Below are 19,215 nucleotides of genomic sequence, written 5' to 3'. Positions count from 1 at the left end.
CAGAACAATGTCTTGAAACATTTCTGGGGAGAAAACCTACACTCAGCTGCTGCTGTTCAGCAATTGAATGGATTCCTTTGTACTAAGCCTGCAGACTCAGGCCAGTAAGTGTGCATCTGCCATCAGGAACACGGTTATCCCTCAGGCCAAGTTCAGCCAGCCAACCTGCTTCTATTTGGTCAGCATGAGGCTGACCCACTTCTAGCTTCTCTTAGAAAATGAATGGGTCAGGGATCCCTGGATGGCTCAGCGGTTAAGCATCTGCCTTTGGCCCAGGGCGTAGTCCTGGAGTCCCAGATGGAGTCCCACATGGGCTCCCTGCATGGAGCCTGCTTCTCTCTCTGCCTGTGTGTCTGCCTCTCTCTCGGTGTGTCTCCCATAAATAAATAAATAAAATCTTTAAAAAAAAAAAACGAATGGGTCTAGCAACACAGGACCTGCCTTTCCATCTAGGGGGATAACCTGCCCTCTTTCAGCAGAACAAATATGTGATCTCCAGCTTGCCACGGTCCCTGTCCTATCTCAGCAGTCCTAGGTCCCTGTCCTATCTCTGCAGTCCTAGCTTGTATACTCAATGATACCTCCCTGGCTCTGTGTAGGTCTCTGGGGCTGTTACCGGTATAGATCAAGTGCAGACAGAATTTCATTTCTGCTTAAATGCATAGTCTTGAGAATGGATAAGGAATATGTGGTATATAAACACAATGGAAGATTATGTAGCCAAAAAAGGATGATGTGTCATTTGAGACATGGATGGACCTAGAAGATATTATGTCAAGTGAAATAAGTCAGTCAGAGAAAGACAAATATGATTCCACTCATATGTAGAATCTTAAAAAAAAACCCAAATGAATAGACAAAAAAATGCAGAATCGGACCTATAAAATTGAGAATAGACTGATGGTTGCCAGAGGGAAGGGTGGAGGGGAGAGCAAAATGGGTGAAAATGAGTGGTAGATACAGTCTTCCAGTCATGGAATGAATAAGTCAGAGGGATGAAAGGTACAGCGCAGGGAATATAGTCAATGATATTATAATAGTGATGTATGGTGACAGATGGTAGCTCCACTCCTGCTGAATATAATATCTAAACTTGTGGAATCACACTATATTATTTATCTGAAATACCACCATGCTGTATACTGTATTAAAAAACAAAACAAAGCAAAAAAAACAAAACAAAGACACAGTCTTGGGTAACCTATTTGCTTCAGCATGCAATTCACTAATCTTTGATGATAAACTACTAAAACGGGTTCATAAATCACTTTCACCTCTTGGGCTTCAGTTTCCTCAAATATTTGTAAAAGAAGTACATGGATTTTTCTAAGGTCCCTCGCTGTAATTTTGCAATTCTATTCCAATAGACACTTAACCATAAAACTCCTTTTAATACTTTCCAAGGATCTGGAGAACTTTCCAGACATGATCTCATTCAATCCTCTTTGCTCTGAAGATTCCACATTATAGATCAGGAGTAGATTACAAGGCAATGCATCTAGGCCCCATGAGATACTTTAGCTTCTCCAGCCCACCTACACCCTCTCTGAGCTAGCTGTCTGCCCACTATGAATCAATAAATGGAAGGATAGAGAGGTCACTTTGGATGGGTACTGAGTTAATGGCCATACTTATAGTCTCAGGAGATTTTTAAAAATCACTTTAACTCTATTAACAGCTCAAGTTCCTTCTCTTATTGCTGATCATCTGCTCCAAAATGTTGGGAAGGAATTTGATGCTCCCCCAGGGAAGAGGTTCATAGTGAAGAAACACAAGGTATATGTCTAGGGGATTGCAATTTGTGACAACATCTAATAAACCAAAGTGCAAAGAGAATTGAGATATACTAGAGACAGACTCCAACCTATGCCATATACACACATGCACACAGCTTTGTGAAGCAGTAATATATATGTGTTGGTAAATTCTTCCATATTACACAAACCTGGAAAACATTCGTATGGCCTTGTCCTAGTTTCTGAAACTGAAGTGTTTGTAGATTTATTTTTTAACATCAGACCATGAATGACTCATGCTCAGCTAGCATATGGTTCACCAGGGCAGTCACAGCTCTCCCCCATAAATGTACATATACAATCTTTCTCCCAAGATACTTTACCTTAAATGGTATTCCTGTATAAATGAACTGAATGTTAGGTATAAATATACCCCAATGAGCCTTATCCTTTTTCTCTCTCCTTCTTCAATCTGTTAATACTGATACCAATTCTACTGAAGTTACAGTTATTAAATTTTGCCAAGCCACTCTCTTGCTTAATTTGAAGAACCAGGCATTTTCCAAGTACAACCCACCCACAAGCTGTTTGCCTGCTCAATTTCTGCATGGTATCTTGCTCATGATTTCTTGATTTGCTGATAAGTAGCTAAGAAGATACTGGACTCAAACAACACATCAACATCCGATATCCCATATTACTAACTTTTCCTACAGTTTCCCAGGGTGATTAGGTTGAAAATAAACAGAAAATAATTGATTCTTTCAGAGCCATCTGCTACACTCTGATACTCTGCTGCTGTCAAACTGTGCTCTGAGGATTTTTTTCCAGTAATTTCCTAAATATAGTAGTTTTAATTATGTCAGGAATATCCAAGCACTCAATTTTGCTTTGCTTAAAAGTGGCCACACTGACATAGCTCTTTTCCAAAATGTAAGCAGCTCACTGGTGCCAATTGTCTATTCTCTCCTAACATTGTGGGGAAGCATAGAAATGTGGGTCTTCCTTCCTTACCAAAGGGTAACACTAGGATGGAGCCTGCAGAGAGATATTTTCTATAGGGAAGCCATTGGTCTTCCTTTGCAAACTGCACATTTAGTGTTATTGCCTTGTATTTTGGCCTGTTTCATTTGTAGACTGCGAAGAGCAACAGATCATGTTATTGGACCATATTATTCATGAGCAATGACAAGATGGCAACCATACAACTTTACATTACAAAGCAGGTTGTGCAACAGTCTCTGAACAGTATGAGATGGTGGTATCTCAGGACAAAAGTCACCCCCCAAACTATTTCTAAGGAGCTGATGTCCATCCAGTCCATCCCTAGTACTTTCTTCTCCTTGGTCTCACCTATTAAAAATTTTAGCTGAGGAATATTGCTTCCGATATGAGTGTCCAAACTCCCAAAGGGACACTTATTTTCAGGTCCTCTCTCCAGGGCAATCATATCCACTTAGGCTGTTGGAGCCCCACACTGTCTGGGTTTCCTCCTTCATCACTTACTGCCACTTTTGTTTAAGATCTCTAGTGTAGGGACAAAGGCTATCTCTTGGAGGCAAAATGTCTCAGACTTCTTTTATATAACTTTTTTTTTTTAAGATTTTATTTATTTATTCATAGAGACAGAGAGAGAGGCAGAGAGAGAAGCAGGCATCATACAGAGAGCCTGAGGTGGGATTCGATCCAGGGCCTCCAGGATCACGCCCTGGGCTGCAGGCGGTGCTAAACCGCTGCGCCACCGGGGCTGCCCTTATATAGCTTTTTATTGTTGTTGTTGTTGTTATAAACAAAAATGCAGAAGGGGTAAAAACAATCTGCTTTAGCAGAACTTGGAGCAAAAACCTGGGCCATGATTGCTATTTTTAGGTTTTTTTTTTTTTCCATTACTTTTCATAAACATTTATTGAGAAGTGGCTTAGGGATCCCTGGGTGGCGCAGCAGTTTGGCGCCTGCCTTTGGCCCAGGGCGTGATCCTGGAGACCCGGGATCGAATCCCACGTCGGGCTCCCGGTGTATGGAGCCTGCTTCTCCCTCTGCCTGTGTCTCTGCCTCTCTCTCTCTCTCTCTGTGACTATCATAAATAAAAAAAAAAAAAAAAGAGAAGTGGCTTATATGGCAAGTCCTGGGAACATAAAGGTGAAAAAGAAATATACCTCATCAAGATACTAGGATCTACTGAGGAAGGCAGATAGGATTCAATGAGATAATTACATGAATAATGAGATTTAAAACAGAGATTTCAGAACATAAATGAGATAGCAGTTAATTTTGTCCTGGTTGGGGGGGGGAGGGTAGCTAGGAAAATGCAGAAAACAGAACACTGAATCTATCCTTACTCCTGCCTGAGTAGGCATAAACTATCCCCAGGACTGTCCTCCCAAATGTTTCTACCTTTCCTTCTCCTTGAGCCTTCTTTCTCCAAGCTCTAACCCTCAGGCAGGAGTATTAAGGGAAGTCAAGCGTGAAGACCATTTCTTCATTTGTACTTCCCTCCTCTAACACAGCTTTATGTAACTACTTAGAACCCCCAAAGATGATTTTAAAATGTCATGCAAGGATGGATCAGGACTAAGATTTGCACTGTAGTAAAAAATATCTATATATATATGGACTAGAAGAGAATCTGCACAAAAGATAAAGCTAGAGGTTTAGGATGGTAGAAAATTCAAGTGAATATCTGCCTTTTTTATTTTCTTCTTTTACTATTTTATACTAAAAGGTTAATTTTTTTTTTTTAACTAGGCTCCACACTTAGCATGGAGCTCAACATAGATCTTGAACTCATGACCCCAAGATCAAGACCTGAGCTCAGATCAAGAGGTGGATGCTTAACCAACTGAGCCATCCAGTGCCCCTAAAAGGTTAATTCTTATTTTTTAAAAAAGAGAATGTATTTTGATCCAATTTACATTGCCCTTCTAATGAAGCCCTCAATAAAAGATAAACAATGTAGGAGATTAGGATCAGTCTGATCTTCTCAAAGAGTGGGGCTTATATGGTGTGACAGGAAGATTGTTGAAGTTTGCTGTTAATTGGGGTCCTCCTCAGCACTGGACACTGAACCAAACACACATTCTAATTCCTATATTCTTTTTTTAAAAAATATTTTATTTATTTATTTGAGAGAAAGTATGAGCAGAGAAGAGGAATAGAGGGAGAAGCAGACTCCCCACTGAGCAGGGAGCTCAATGGGGGACTGGAGCCCAATGGGGGACTTGATCCCAGCACCCTGGGATTATGACCTGAGCCAAAGGCAGACAGACCTCAACAGACTGAGCCACCCAGGTGCCCTCTAATTCCTATATTCTTCAAGCTCATTTGGCATGAGTTACTAAATTCTGGTTCAAATAAAAATTTTTCTGATGTTCAGAGATCGATTTTTTGCATTTTTATTTTGTATCTACTACATTCAATACTTGCAGATAGAAAAGGGTTGGAAGGAGAACTATGGCCTCCTTTCTCTAATGTGTGAAGCTCTGGCTCTGAGAACTTTTAATGGTAGGGTTTCACAAGTAGCACCAGCTTCGGAACAAAGACATCGACAGGTAACTGTCTCTGGATTGCCTGTGCCTAACTTCACAGTTCGACATGTTTTCTTCCAGTGGAATTCTCCTCAGCACTAATCTTTCATTAAATGTCCATCATTACTGTGGACAACCACCACCACCCACCACCAATGCTGCCACCACAATTCACTCAGTGCCTGATGCTTTCCAGGTAGCATCACATTCAGTCCTAACAAAATCCTGTCAAGTAGGTACTGTATCCCTCTTTCACAGATGAGGAAACAAAGCATACAGAAGGATGAAGTGACTTCCCCAAGATCACACAGCTAGTTGGTGTGAAGCCTGAACTTGAAAATGGCACTTGACTCCAAACCTTTTCTCTTTCCAATATGTCTTACTTCTACCTACACCTCCTACCAGGGAGCTTCCTCTATCCCTGTCTTGACTGCAGGAAAGTGATCCCTGAGAATCTGAGGGGTGGACAGTGATGCTGTGTCAAGATTGGATTTAGACTCAAATTCAGACACAAATTTGTTTTTTGAGATGTCAACTCATCCTCGCCGGACACAGCTCACACTTGAGTATTTGAATACTGGTGTAACAGATGCCATGTGACAAATGAATTCAAATCCTAAAAGAGAAGTGGCTAGTATGACTATTTTTTTATAGGTCCTATCCTGAAAAGTGAGTCATCCACCATTTTATACTTCCTTATCTCTACCCAAATCTCTCTAAATGTTCATATCATCCCCGAACCTCTTCTGTGCTAACACTTGCCACTGTCCCTAATAGACAAAGGAAATAAACTGAAAGGCAGAATAAGTGATGGGATAGACAATCAAAACAGGAAAGGCCAACAGTGAACAAGCTCTAAGACTTCTCCTCAGATCTTCTTTTCTCTTGCCAAGAGAGACACTGAGTATATCTTCTATGTTCCAAATCTCACCAAATCTCACCCTCATTCAGCACCAAAACTGCAAAAACATATTTGAATACAAATAGGGTAGAAGTCACAGATGCAGAGCACATAAACAGGGAGGTTATAATTTTTTTCTCATCTCAAGACCTATCATTATAACCTCTGCAAGCTAAGATGCTTAATTGGCAAAGCCCCCTCAGAACATAGACAGCATCCCTCATGAGTCTCCCCATGCATGCCGACTAAGTGTAGGCTGACTTGGCACTGATTCAGCAACATCTACTTTTCTCCAATACAGGGTGCAATTATACCCTTCACTCAACAGACTCTATTCACTGTGAGTGACCACAGCCAAATGGAACTCTGGGGGGCAGTTTTCCTAAGTAGTAATAAGTCTTCAATAGCTATGGGGAGCTGCCAGCATCATTCCTGCATCTGCAACAACTGATGGAAGTTTTATGACCTTTTTTTTGCTCTTGTACTAAGTCTTTGGCCTAAAAGGAATGAACGTTGTATTTCTTGCTCCTATCCATCAAGGTTTAGAGAAACAAACCGCTTACTTCTATAAAAAGGTAAAGGAAGTTCAAGTAATTATTTTTCTCACTTTGCTCCATAAGGTTATCAGACATCCAAATATCTAATAAATTCTCTCCCCCATGCCCAGAATCAGCTAAGACACTGATAGCACTCTTTTCAAAAGAGACAAGAAAATAATCTGCTTCAAATTCAATCATGTCTCTGGGGGATGGTATATGGTCTCTTCACCCACTTCTAAAACTTAGCTTGTGCTGTTGACTTTTGGCCCTGGAAATGCACTCTGTACTCCTCAGTCTTCCTTAACAACCAATATTCACAAGGCATTATAGTATGCCAAGGCAGTTGGCACAGTCCATCTCAGTGCCCTAGATCAAACATCAAGAGATAAATATTTTTCCTGTTTCTACCTGCTTTTTATTCACATAATCTTCTACTGTTTCTATTCTTTATTGTGCCTACTTTTAATGATTTAAAAAGAATTACATGCTCCTTCTAGAAAATTTTGGAAAAGAGAAAAATGAATACAGAAAAGTAATAAAAAATGCTACCACTTAAAGACAACATTGACAAAGATTTTTAATGTATTTACTGTCACTATTCTTCAGTTCATATGCCTCTGAGAATTCTACAAAATAAAAGTCACATTTCATGTGCAACTTTGTATCTTGATTTTATTTATATTATTGAAGTCAAAGACTTTGAAGAATGCATTTTCAGGAGAAGAGTCAGAGGAGGAGAGGGAGGAAGTACATAAGAAGAGGAGGAGGAGGAAGAGGAGAATTTCTTAACATTATAGATCTGCTCCAAATAAAAAGATTGAATCTAGAGTCTTCTTTTTCAGTATGGTTCTATAATGTACTAAAAAAAAAAAAAGCTTATAAGGGGTAACCCTCATGCTCTGTTCATGGGAATATAAATTGGTGTAGCCACTATGGAAGAGAGTATGGAAGTTCTTTACAAAATTAAAAATAGAGTTACTGGGGCAATTGTGGGTGGCTCAGTCAGTTAAGCATCTGACTCTTGATCTCAGGTCTTGATCTCAGGTCGTGACTTCAGGCCCCACATTGGGATCCATGCTGGGCGTGGTGCCCACTTAAAAAAAAAATAGAGCTACCATATAATCCAGCAATCCCACTTCTGGGTAATTACCTGAAGATAGCCCAACACCAGTTCGAAGAGATCTATGCCCCCCTATGTTCACTGCAGCATTATTTACAATAGCTAAGAGATGGAAGCAAATGAAGTATTCATCAATAGATGAATGACTAAAGAAGATGTGGCATATACCACAATGATATCCACTGTATATGTACAGTTATAAAAAAAAGGACGAAATCTTGCCATTCATGACATCATGGGTGGACCTAGAGGGTATTATGCTAAGGGAAATAAGTCAGACAGAGAAAGACAAATATTGTATGATTTTACTTATATGTGACATCCAAAAAACAAAATAAATACACGAAACAAAACAGATACAGACTCATATATACAGGAAATAAACTAATGATTACCAGAGATAGGGAGAAGGTTGAAGGTGTGGGTGAAATAGATGAAGAGGATTAGGAAGTACAAAATTCCAGTTATAAAATAAATAAGTCATGAGGATATAATGTACAGCATAAGTAATAATTCTGCATGGCAACAGATGGTGACTAGACTTACCATGGGGATCATTTCATAATGTATAAAAATACTGAATCACTATGATGCATACCTGAAACTAACATGATATTCTATGTCAATTTCACTTCAACAAAAGAAAATCAATTTAAAAAGATAAAACAAAGATTATAGAATCTAGAGGATAATAGAACTGACTGAGGGTTACCAAGGTTTGGGGATTGTTAAAGTAATGAGAAGTTCTGAAGCAGTGCTGAGAATGATCCAAAGACCTGCCCCTAAGTTCCAGGCTCAGTAGGGAGGTGGACACAGAGCAGGTGGCCTGGAAGATAGAGGAACAGGAGTAAGCGATAAGATAAACTGAATATTCAGATATTGATGGGGAGATGGGGGGAACTTGACCTTGTGGTCAGGGAACACAAACTCAGAGTTAAAAGTCCTAGGGGTAGAGAATGTGCAGTGAAGACAAGCTGCAAACCTGGCTTGCTGATGGTGTATGGAAGTGGACTGGAAGGAAGGAAGTGTGAGTCCAGGCAGGATAGTAATATACACTCATGCCTAGTGATCCCTCCAGAACATCAGCCACTTGCAGGCAGAGTTTTTTTTATCATCCACTATCATATAGCTAGTATTAAATAAGTCTAGATCATAACAGGAATTTGAAGCATATAACTAAAACAATAAATAAATGCAATTGGAATGTATAGTGTTATCAAGCTTTGATGGCCAGCTATTTCTATTCCATAATAAGGAGGTCTCTACCAAATAGATGTTCATATCAGTCTTGTGGGGAATGTTCTCTAGAAAGTTCCGAACTGAGGATCTTCTAAGTGCTAGAAACAACATTAGATGCTGAATATTTAGAGTCAAAAAAACAAGTCTTTTCTTCCAATAAGCTTAGAGAATGGAAAATACCACATAAACCACACCTAGCTGCAAGCTATGACAGAGTAGACAGGATGCTCTGACTACAGAAAACACCCAGAAGTGGGTTCCAAAAATAATTCCAAAAGGAGGTAATGGTGAAACTAATTTTTGAAGGGTAAACTTATCCTAACAAAGGCAAGGCTAGGTGTGTAGGTGGGAACAGCTGGTATAGGAAGCCCCACATAATTTTAGCCCAGGGAAAGTAAAATGATACTCTACAACCAGCTCCTTAGGTGATCTGGCAATAACACTGCTCCCATGGTGCCAATAACCTGGAAATGTCTGAGTAATAACAGAAGTGTTGTCAAACCAACTTTGTTCAAAACTTTATATGTTGTCACTTGATAGACATAAATGTAAATTTCTTCCTGCTGTAAAAACATATATTGACTTAGTTTTAAGGCAGCGTGTAAAGGATGTTACCCATAATCCCATCATCAAATACAGCATCTCTTTTCTCTTTTCCTCTTCTTGCAATAGACATTGTAATATGTATGTATAATTTTTAAAATTGTTTTCATAATCTGATATTTCTTTTTTTTTTAGAGGGAAAATGGGAGGAGGGGGAGAGGAGAGGGAGAGAATTTTTTCTTAAAGATTTATTTTTTTTAATTTTTATTTATTTATGATAGTCACAGAGAGAGAGAGAGAGAGGCAGAGACACAGGCAGAGGGAGAAGCAGGCTCCATGCACCGGGAGCCCGACGTGGGACTCGATCCCGGGTCTCTAGGATCGCGCCCCGGGCCAAAGGAGGCGCCAAACCGCTGCACCACCCAGGGATCCCACCCAGGGATCCCCTTAAAGATTTATTTACTTGAGAGAGAGAGACTGAGAGAACACGTGTTATGTCAGGGCAGGGGCGGAAAGGGCAGAGGGAAAGGGAAAATCTTCAAGCGGACTCCTACTGGGCACAGAGCCCTAAGCGGGGCTTAATCTCATGACCCTGAGATTGTGACCTGAGCTGAAATCAAGAATCAGATGCTTAACCAACTGAGTCACCCAGGCACCCCTGTATGCATAATTTTGATGTAATTTATATCCACTTTTATTTTCTTATATTAAAAATTTCTGTTTATTACCGTTTCAGGAGACACTTCAAGATTGTAAAAGATTAATAGCAAGAGTGAAGCATTTTACTCTAGAGAGAAATAGAAGTTGGGAATGTTACTACTGATTGACCTAGGATGCATCATTTTATGTCAGTGCACCTCCACTTCCCCTTCTGCAATATAGGGACTTGGGTCTTGAAAAAGATGGTTAAATTGAACCAAAATATTGTCTATATGTCTAATAGTTATGAGTCTAAATGCTAATCAATTTGCAATTTATTTTTATTTTTTTAAAGATTTTATTTATTTATTCACGGTAGACATAGAGAGAGAGGCAGAGATACATGCAGAGGGAGAAGCAGACTCCATGCCAGGAGCCTGACATGGGACTTGATCCCGGGACTCCAGGATCGCGCCCTGGGCCAAAGGCAGGCACCAAAATGCTGAGCCACCCAGGGATCCCCGCAATTTGCAATTTATATGCAACAACTAGGAATGTCTGATATTGTTTTTCTACTTCTGAACATCTATCATTCAAAAACAATCCTATGGAAGAAGATGCTTCATATACCTAGATGTTTATCAAGTATTATTATTATAATAATTAAAAACTGAAACCCAAAAGACATCCATATAAGGGAATGAGTGAGTAAAGTATTATATTTCCACATCATGAATAACAATATTCCACATTATAACATGGAAAATACTCTTCCACTGTGTGAAATGCTAGAAATTATTTGATTTTCTTTGTCAGTCAATGCTTTCTATACATCAGCAGTTATTGCTTCTTCATACCTCTTCCACCTTGGCCATGATGAAAAGGTACCAGTAGCTACTGTCCCTAGTTGGCAAGGAGATGCCAAAGGAGAAAGAAGTTTCTGGAAAGTGGAACAAGCAGAAAAGGACTAGAGATAATGAGACACATTAAGGGAAAATGTATTAGAAACTATTAAAGTGCCACGAAAATACAACTTACAATTGTGATGATGATGGTGATGATGAAGTGTTTCAGCCATGAGAAAAAACAAGTTCAGGTCATGCTTGTCTTGCTGACCAAAGAACTCCAAAGATGTTCTGAGACTAAGGAAAACAAGTCCTCATTGTATTTGAATGTTTTAAAACAGAAGTAAATAGAGCCATCCTGGGTCATCATGACATCTCTTTTATTCTGGACTTTCTTCTAACTTTAAATGCTATTTGAATTTCTGCCACAGACAACTTGTGGAATGTTCTGAGCTCATTTTGGAATTTTATTTATAAAGTAGGGTCAATTTCAATAGGAGTAGTGTCCCAGGGCATCTACTGAATGGATGGATACTCCACATAGCTTTGTATAAATTATCCCTGAGCCATCTAGAATGGAGAGGGCACTATGATGACAGCCACCCAGTTTATCCTTTCAGACATAAAATGACCCCTTCCCAATCTTCTGGTATTTGAAATCTACCCTTAGCATGTAAACTGAAAGATACACAGAGGTGGGGGTATCTAGTCTGATCTAGTACAGGAGAAATATGCAAGTAGGGATGAAACCACCGATTGAGATATGTTCCTCAAGCCAAAATGCAAGTATCGGCCTATTTAAAAGTAGATCAGAGTTTCTAAGGCAGAGATTTTTCCTTCCCCAAATGCAGAGAATTAATTGTTAGAAATGCTGAATGTTAAAAGGAAAATTCAAAGACCAAAGACGTTTCAGTAATAAAATTATGAAAAGGAGCATTTTCCTTTTTTAAAAATAAGATTTTATTTATTTATTCATGAGAGACACAGAGAGAGACGTAGACATAGGCAGAGGGAGAAGCAGGCTCCTCACAGGGAGCCCGATGCGGGACTCCATCCCCAGACCAGGATCACGCCCTGAGCCAAAGGCAGATGCTCAACCACTGAGCCACCCAGGCATCCCCAAAATGAGCATTTTCCTAATTAAAAAAAAAAAAGGGGGGCTATATGCAAAGCAGCAGCACCACAGTAAGCGAAGGTACTGGAAGCAAGCAGATATTCATGCTCCAATGCTTAATTAACCTCTCTGGCCTCAGCTGCCACACCTATAAAATGGAGGGGAGTGTGATTTCTGGTTGTAACTATACATTAGTAAATGGGTCTGCCAATTTACCATGAATTCAAAGAGAAATAAATGTCTCTGCTTCTTTTACCGTTAAGGAGTTAATGTAGAGAAAAGTTAATATAAAGCAGAATAAATGCAAATATGCTATCAATGGGGATCATTTAAGCACAACATAACCATGGTAAATGGGCTTCTTGTCTTCCTTGAAGGCTGCACTTTATGTGGAGAAAAAACAAACTAAAATTTTTGAATTTTGAGACTGAATCACTGTTTTTCCTGGATGTCGCTCCACTTCTCCAAGTTTTCATAGCCACAGCAGGCAAATACAATCAATGCTTGCATTGTGTGAAATTAAATTACAAGATTATATAAAACAAAGCAAAACAGACTATTGGATTACTTTCTTTTCCTAACGTTCAATCTTACAGGTAGCCATTAAATAGTTCAAGTTCACTTGTGAACGTTCAAGTTCACTTTTCCTCCGTTTGTTTAGAGAAGTTGACTAAGGTTCACATAAGATTTGCCTGACTTTTCGTCAGCTTCCCCATATGCTACAGACAAGAGCAATTCCACCCAAAAGGGGAAGAGAATTAGTAATGACTTCTCCAGCATTGCATAGTGTGGCAGGCTGGATTATGGCCCTCCAAAGAAATCCACATTCCTAATCTCCAGAACCTGTGAATGTGCTACTTTACATGACAAAAAGTACTTTCAGATGTGATTAAGGATTGAGATAGCAGGATTATCCCAGATTATCCAGTAGGGCCCAAAGGAATTACAAGAGTATTTGTAAGAGATAAGTGGGAGAGTCAGCATTAGAAGAGGAGATGAGATAAGGGAGCAAAGACTGGAGTATTGCCATTGCTGGAAAGGGGCCATGAATCAAGGAAAGTGGACAGCCTCTAAAGCTGGGAAAGGCAAGGAATAGATTCTTTCCTAGAGCCTCCAGGAGGAACATACTCCTGCAGACATCTTCACATTAGCCTAGAAGACCAATTTCCACACTTCTGACCTCCAGAACTGCAGGATAACAAATTTTTGTTGCTTTAAACCACGAAATTTGTGGTAATTTGTTTCAGCAGCAAAAAGAAACTAATGCAATCTAAGGAATCTGAAATATGCTCTCTTCTTCAGTGAGCTGTCAGTTCAGAAAAGTGATTGCTAAAAATTCAGAGCTGTAGAAGCTGTTTGCCTGATCAATACAAGACTTACAACGTGAGCAAAATTATCCTCATCATCAGGTTCCTCATCATCTCCATGAGCTTACTTCTTTGATAACCCTTATCTTATTCATGGATATTAATTTGATTTGTGACCAAATCAGTTTTTTGTAAGGCTGGTGTATGTATTCATAATAGGAAATATGGTATTCCAGAACCAACCATGTTCTCCCCAGATGATTTAACCAAAGAATCCGGCAACAGTCAGGCAACATCCCTGGGAAAAGACACTCCTATTGACCTCTAACAGGGCAGACAATGTGCAGCTGGCAGTAGGGGATATTTTACTTTGAGAACTCAAATGCTCAGCACCCTGTCCTTTGTGGATTGACTGAACAAGATAAAGGGTATGGAGGCTCATGTGAAGAACCTTTCAGACAGGAAGCTTTCCAAAGCTGCCAAGAATGAAACTTGGGAATAGAATCACAGTCTTACACTTATTCATAAGCTTGAGTAGTCAGGATAAGGAGCCAGCTCCAGATCCAACTTAGAAACTGAATCACCAACAAAACTCAACTCCAGGCTGTATTTCTTTCTCAGCTGGGCACATTATTTAATCTCTCTAAATTTCACTTTTTCTTGTCTTAAGCATGAATATAATAACATTCCCTCATACCTCATAGAGTTGTGAGGAAAAGGTGAAAGGAAGTCTGCAAAGGGATTAGCACACAAGTTAGTAAATGGAAGCCTAATAAAGTTATTTATTTTATTTTTTAAAAAAGATTTTATTTATTTGAGAGAGAGAGAGAGAGCGAGAGAGAGAGCATGCACGAGTAGGGGGAGGGACAGACGGAGAAGTAGACTCTCCACTGAGCAGGGAGCCTGACTTGGGACTCCATCTCAGGACCCTGGGATCATGACCTGAGCAGAAGGCAGATGCTTAATGTAGTGAGCCACTAAAGCACCCTCTAAACAGTTGCTTTAAGTTAATTATTATTTTTTTAAGATTTTATTTATTTACTCATGAGAGATACATAGACCAAGGCAGAGACATAGGCAAAGGGAGAAGCAGGTTCCCCGCTGAGCAGGGATCCTGATACAGGACTTGATCCCAGGACCCCAGGATTATGACCTGAGCCAAAGGCAGATGCTCAACCACTGAGCCACTTAGGCGCCCCTATAGTTAATTTTTATTCTTTGAATTTCCCAAGTTGTGCTTTTCCACTGGCTCTCATGCATATGTCTGCATTAGCATCTATTAGAATCACAGAAAATGAGAAAGTACAACCCTCAACCCTGCCTCAAAGGCAGAAACTCAGTCTCATTCATTGTTTCACCCTTAGCATTTAGCACAGTGCTTCGCCTGTCCTCGGTTCTCACATTTTAAATAAATGTTTATGACCTGATTTTAGCTGTGAGTTAGGAAATATCTAAAACATCGTTATGATATGATTAGAGGATTTTTCCATCTATGATCCACTAGGTGGTGAAATAAATTGAGTCACACTAGCATTTTTTCTTTTTTAAAGAAAAAGAGTAAAGTGGAAAAGATCAGAGTATAAAATACATAGTAAGGTTAAGATTTGTTACATGAAACTCTTGTTTCAGGTATGTATGCAAGTATACCTGTTGTAAGTATATTTCTCATTGTAAAGGGGAAAAAAAGCATAAACATTCTGACTCTTTCACCCGGCCAACATTTGGTATTTTCTGTCTCTTTCATTTCAACTATTCCAATGGTGTATACAGTGATATATGGTTCTAATTTGCATTTCTGTGATGACTAGTGATGTGAAGCACCTTTTCAGTGTATCTCAGCCCTTGTCTGTCCTCTTCACAATCAATTCAAAAAACTATTTGGCAGTATCAACTAAAGCTGAACATGCATTTCCGATTACTCAGAAATTCTACTTCTGTGTATTTGCCCAACAGCAGTAGGTACATATGTTCACCAAAAGACATGCCCAGGAATGTTCACAGGAAGTAACCTATTCATAATAGCTCCAAACTCGATATTGTCCAAATGTTCATTAACAATAGAATGGATAAATTCAATATATTTACACACAGTAGAATCCCAAACGGAAGCAAGAATGAATGAACTCCAACTACACACAACAATGTGGTAGAATCCCACAAGCATAAGATCGAAAGAAAGAAGCCAGATGTAAAAGAATACAAAGTGGATAATTTCACTGACATAAGATTCAAAACCAGGCAAAACTCATCTATAGTGTTGCAAGTTAGGATAAATTATTCTTGGGTCACAAGGGCTTTAGTAGTGCTGCTTATGTCCTCTTTCTTGATCCGAATGCCTATTAGCATGGATATATTCCATTTGTGACATGAATCAAACCACAAACATATTATTTGCGGTTTTCTGAATTATTTCCAAATTTATCTGAAATCTAAACATAAATTTCAGGAAAAAAAAATTATATATACATATATATATATATTTTTTTTTAAGTGTGAACCACACTGATAGAGAACAAGAATCCATGATATGCTTCACTCTCACTACCATCAAGTGGTCGTCTAGCCTTTGCTTGAACAATTTTGAGAATCTATTTACCATCCAGGGAGGTCGCTTGTTAGAAAGCTTTTCCCTTACACTAAGCCATCATTTGCTTCCTCACAATGTGGTCTGTTCTCTTAAGAGATTCCAGATCCATCTAATCCCATTACCACTAATTGCTTTTCAAATATTTGAAGGAAGCTACCTTATCCACCCTATCCCAGCCCTATCTTCACTTCTCAAGACTGGAGAGCCTCAGGTCCCTTGATCATCCCTCCAGATGTGGTTTTTAGACGCCTTGTGTCTTTATATTGCACTCCTTTTATCTAACTGCCCTCTAGGTAGGAAAGGGCTAAGAAGAGCAGAAAAGAGCAAAAAGCAGAATTGTTACTTGTAAACCTAAATAGTGTGGGTCTACCAACACACTCACAGCTTCAATTTCTTTAAAACTGACAAGATGTAGAGAACTTCTGTTGAACAATCAGCTGAAATACCCTAGAAGTTTTGCACAAATCCCAGTAAGCCCTAGTTTCCCTTCTGTGTCTATACCTTCTGCTTTCCTTTAGGAGTCAACACACACATTTGGCCTCACTCCAGTCTCCAAAGCTACATCCTGGAGATGGAGCAGTATCTCTTTTGGAACCACCTCTGGAGTACAGCCTCTCCATCCACAGACAGACGAAAACCAGCTCTTTGTCCCAACACATTACCTTTTATCCCTCAGTAAGTCTGTTTTAAAGTACATTGAGGGAAAGGACTAGGGGATGGAGAAGACACACTTCCACTGGGCATCTCCAAAATCTGACCTAAAAGCTGGCTATTATCACTCTGATCTCAATAGAGCCTGGCCAGTGAAGGGCACCCTGGTCTTCCTTCTTTCCTCTTCCAAAGTCACTCCAACTGGAGACTCTGGAGACGAGCTTGCTGGGCTCTGCTCACTCCCCGCTCTCCCTTTTGTGTGACTGGTGGAGGACGAGGTTGGGAAGAAAAACGTGGCAGGGTGAGAAGGAATCTGGTATTTTCCAAGATATCTGAAATGAAACGTCTCTCTAAAGAATGATCTACACAATCCCTCTCATCTGTAGAACAGGGGAAAGACAGAGAGCCATTCCTACAAAAACTTCCAGGTAAGCCCCGTGGGTATGTTTAATATCAAGACTGGGTGGAAGGCAGATCCATTAAGCAAGGATACGGCGAGAGAGAACCCGTGCAGAAGGATGGAGAGAAGTGGGAATTAGGCATTTAAAAACAGAGAAGAGTGTCACAGGCCCCAGGTGTGGCGCGACCTGGGAGAGCGCGCGGGGTGCGGGGCGGCCCGCGGGGCGGGCGGCAGGCGCGCGGCGGCCGGAGCGCGGGGAGGAAGCCGCTCACCTACCTCGTCCACGTCTGCTCCATTTTCCAGGCGCTTCCCTCACTCTCGGGGCGCTCCTCGCCCGGGAGGGGAAGCAGCCTGGGAAAACCAGAACCCTTGCGCACGGGCCTCCAGCCCCTTCCTTCCGTGCTGGCAACGAGGGGGCTCGGCTCCGCGATCTTTTGAGGAAAACGAGGCGACGTGGCCGAACCTCCAGCTGCCGGCGCGTCGGGGCACGCGGGAGCGAGTGCCCTGGGGGGAGCGGGACGTGGAGCGGCGTCCGGGGACCCGGCCGGAGGCAGCCGGGCGGGCGCGCACGCGACCCCAGGCCGAGACGCGACTGGCTGGCACGAGCCGCCCGCACCAGCTGAGCTGTCACCCGCGAGCGGAGGCGGGGCTCCCGGGCTCGGGTGCGGGGGCCGGGCCAGCCCGCGTTGCGCGCCTCCCTTCCTCCCTCCCCGCGCGCCTGGAGGGTGTTGGCGGAAGGGCCGAGGGCTGAGCCTGCGCTGTCCCACCCAGGGGCGCTGTAAAATGGGCAAATAAATAAATACACCACCTGACTGTAAGGAGACTTTGGAGGGAAGGCCCTGTGGCGTGCCTGCCTCACCCCAGCCACAGGTCAGCCCCGAACCCGAGCTGGAGTCCCCGAGGGTCTCAGGAGCAGAAGCTCCCACTAGGCGGTCGCAGGACACTGTGTGATTTTTCCCAGAGATCTGACCTGTCAGCTTCACCATCAATCTGGGGACAGGAACCTGCCTCAGATGGGGAAACATCCTCATGAAACCTTGCAGCCTTAGCTGCCTCCATCTCCGGTGGCCCGTGATTTTGAACCGTGTACCTCTTCGGCCTTCAGTTTTCCAAGCACTGAGGCGACTGGGGCACTAAAACTAGCTTCAGAGGGGGCAGAGGGTTCCTGAACTTCCTGGAGCCCTAGGAGTGCTTCAAGACAGTAGCCAACGGTACTAGAATCTCCTCCTCAATTATTCTAAGACCATGGAAAAGGGTCCTTTGGTGACGGCACTGCCTGAGACTCTGTACCGTCTATTTATGTAATGAGGTTTAAGCAAGTCAGACATGCTATAATTAAAGTGCTTGCAGCCCCAAAGCTCCTCTTTAGCTCTAAAATAAAACCTTTTTATTATGTGACATGATCACTGTTATTATTAGCATTACCGAAGACCTTTTTTAAAAAAGATTATTTATTTATTTATTTATTCATGAGAGACACACGGAGACAGAGTACAGGCAGAGGGAGAAGCGGGGCTTTCTGCCGGGGGTGGGGGGGTGGGGGGAGCCCAGTGCGGGACTCGATCCCACGGGGATCACCATGGGAGCCGAAGGCAGACTCTCAACCACTGAGCCACCCAGGTACCCTGACTTTTTCCTTTTCTTTTCTTTTTTCTTTCTTTCTTTTTTTTTTTAATTTACAGAAAGCTTTATAGTGCCCACATGTGGTAATGTTGATTGAGTCGTACTTATTTCACAGATGATGAAGTTGAGACCCCAGAATAGCTCAAAGTCTCTGCTAAGGCTCTGATAACGGTTGTCTTCCCCATGGTGTGACTCTAGACATTTACTCTATGAATTTCTGAAAATAAGGCAAACAAGATGTCTCTACAGTGAATTGATTCTTTTAGGTATCCTGGGAGTTTAACTCAGGAAGGGCCCTGGCTTGCCTGAGAACTGGTAAGACAGCAGAGAGCCTGTGTTTTTTATTTATTTATTTATTCATGAGAGACAAAGAGAGAGAGAGAGAGAGAGAGATTGAGGCAGAGACACAGACACAGGCAGAGGGAGAAACAGGCTCCATGCAGGGAG

At 41.3% G+C, this 19,215-nt stretch overlaps 1 protein-coding gene across 1 annotated transcript in view; it reads right to left on the bottom strand.

The window, feature by feature from the left end:
* Positions 1–17,787, bottom strand: part of LOC121491101 (phosphodiesterase 4D interacting protein) — a 183,433-nt gene extending 165,646 nt beyond the window's left edge. The window contains exon 1 of the mRNA XM_041755555.1: positions 17,422–17,787. Within this exon, the coding sequence (XP_041611489.1) occupies positions 17,422–17,441 (20 nt within the window). The 5' untranslated portion in view covers positions 17,442–17,787. The remainder of the gene's footprint in view (positions 1–17,421) is intronic.
* Between the last annotated feature and the right edge of the window lie 1,428 nt (positions 17,788–19,215).

The sequence above is a fragment of the Vulpes lagopus genome, chromosome 5 (assembly GCF_018345385.1).
Source record: "Vulpes lagopus strain Blue_001 chromosome 5, ASM1834538v1, whole genome shotgun sequence".
NCBI classification, from domain to species: domain Eukaryota; kingdom Metazoa; phylum Chordata; class Mammalia; order Carnivora; family Canidae; genus Vulpes; species Vulpes lagopus.
This window is presented reverse-complemented; position numbering and strand designations above follow the sequence as displayed.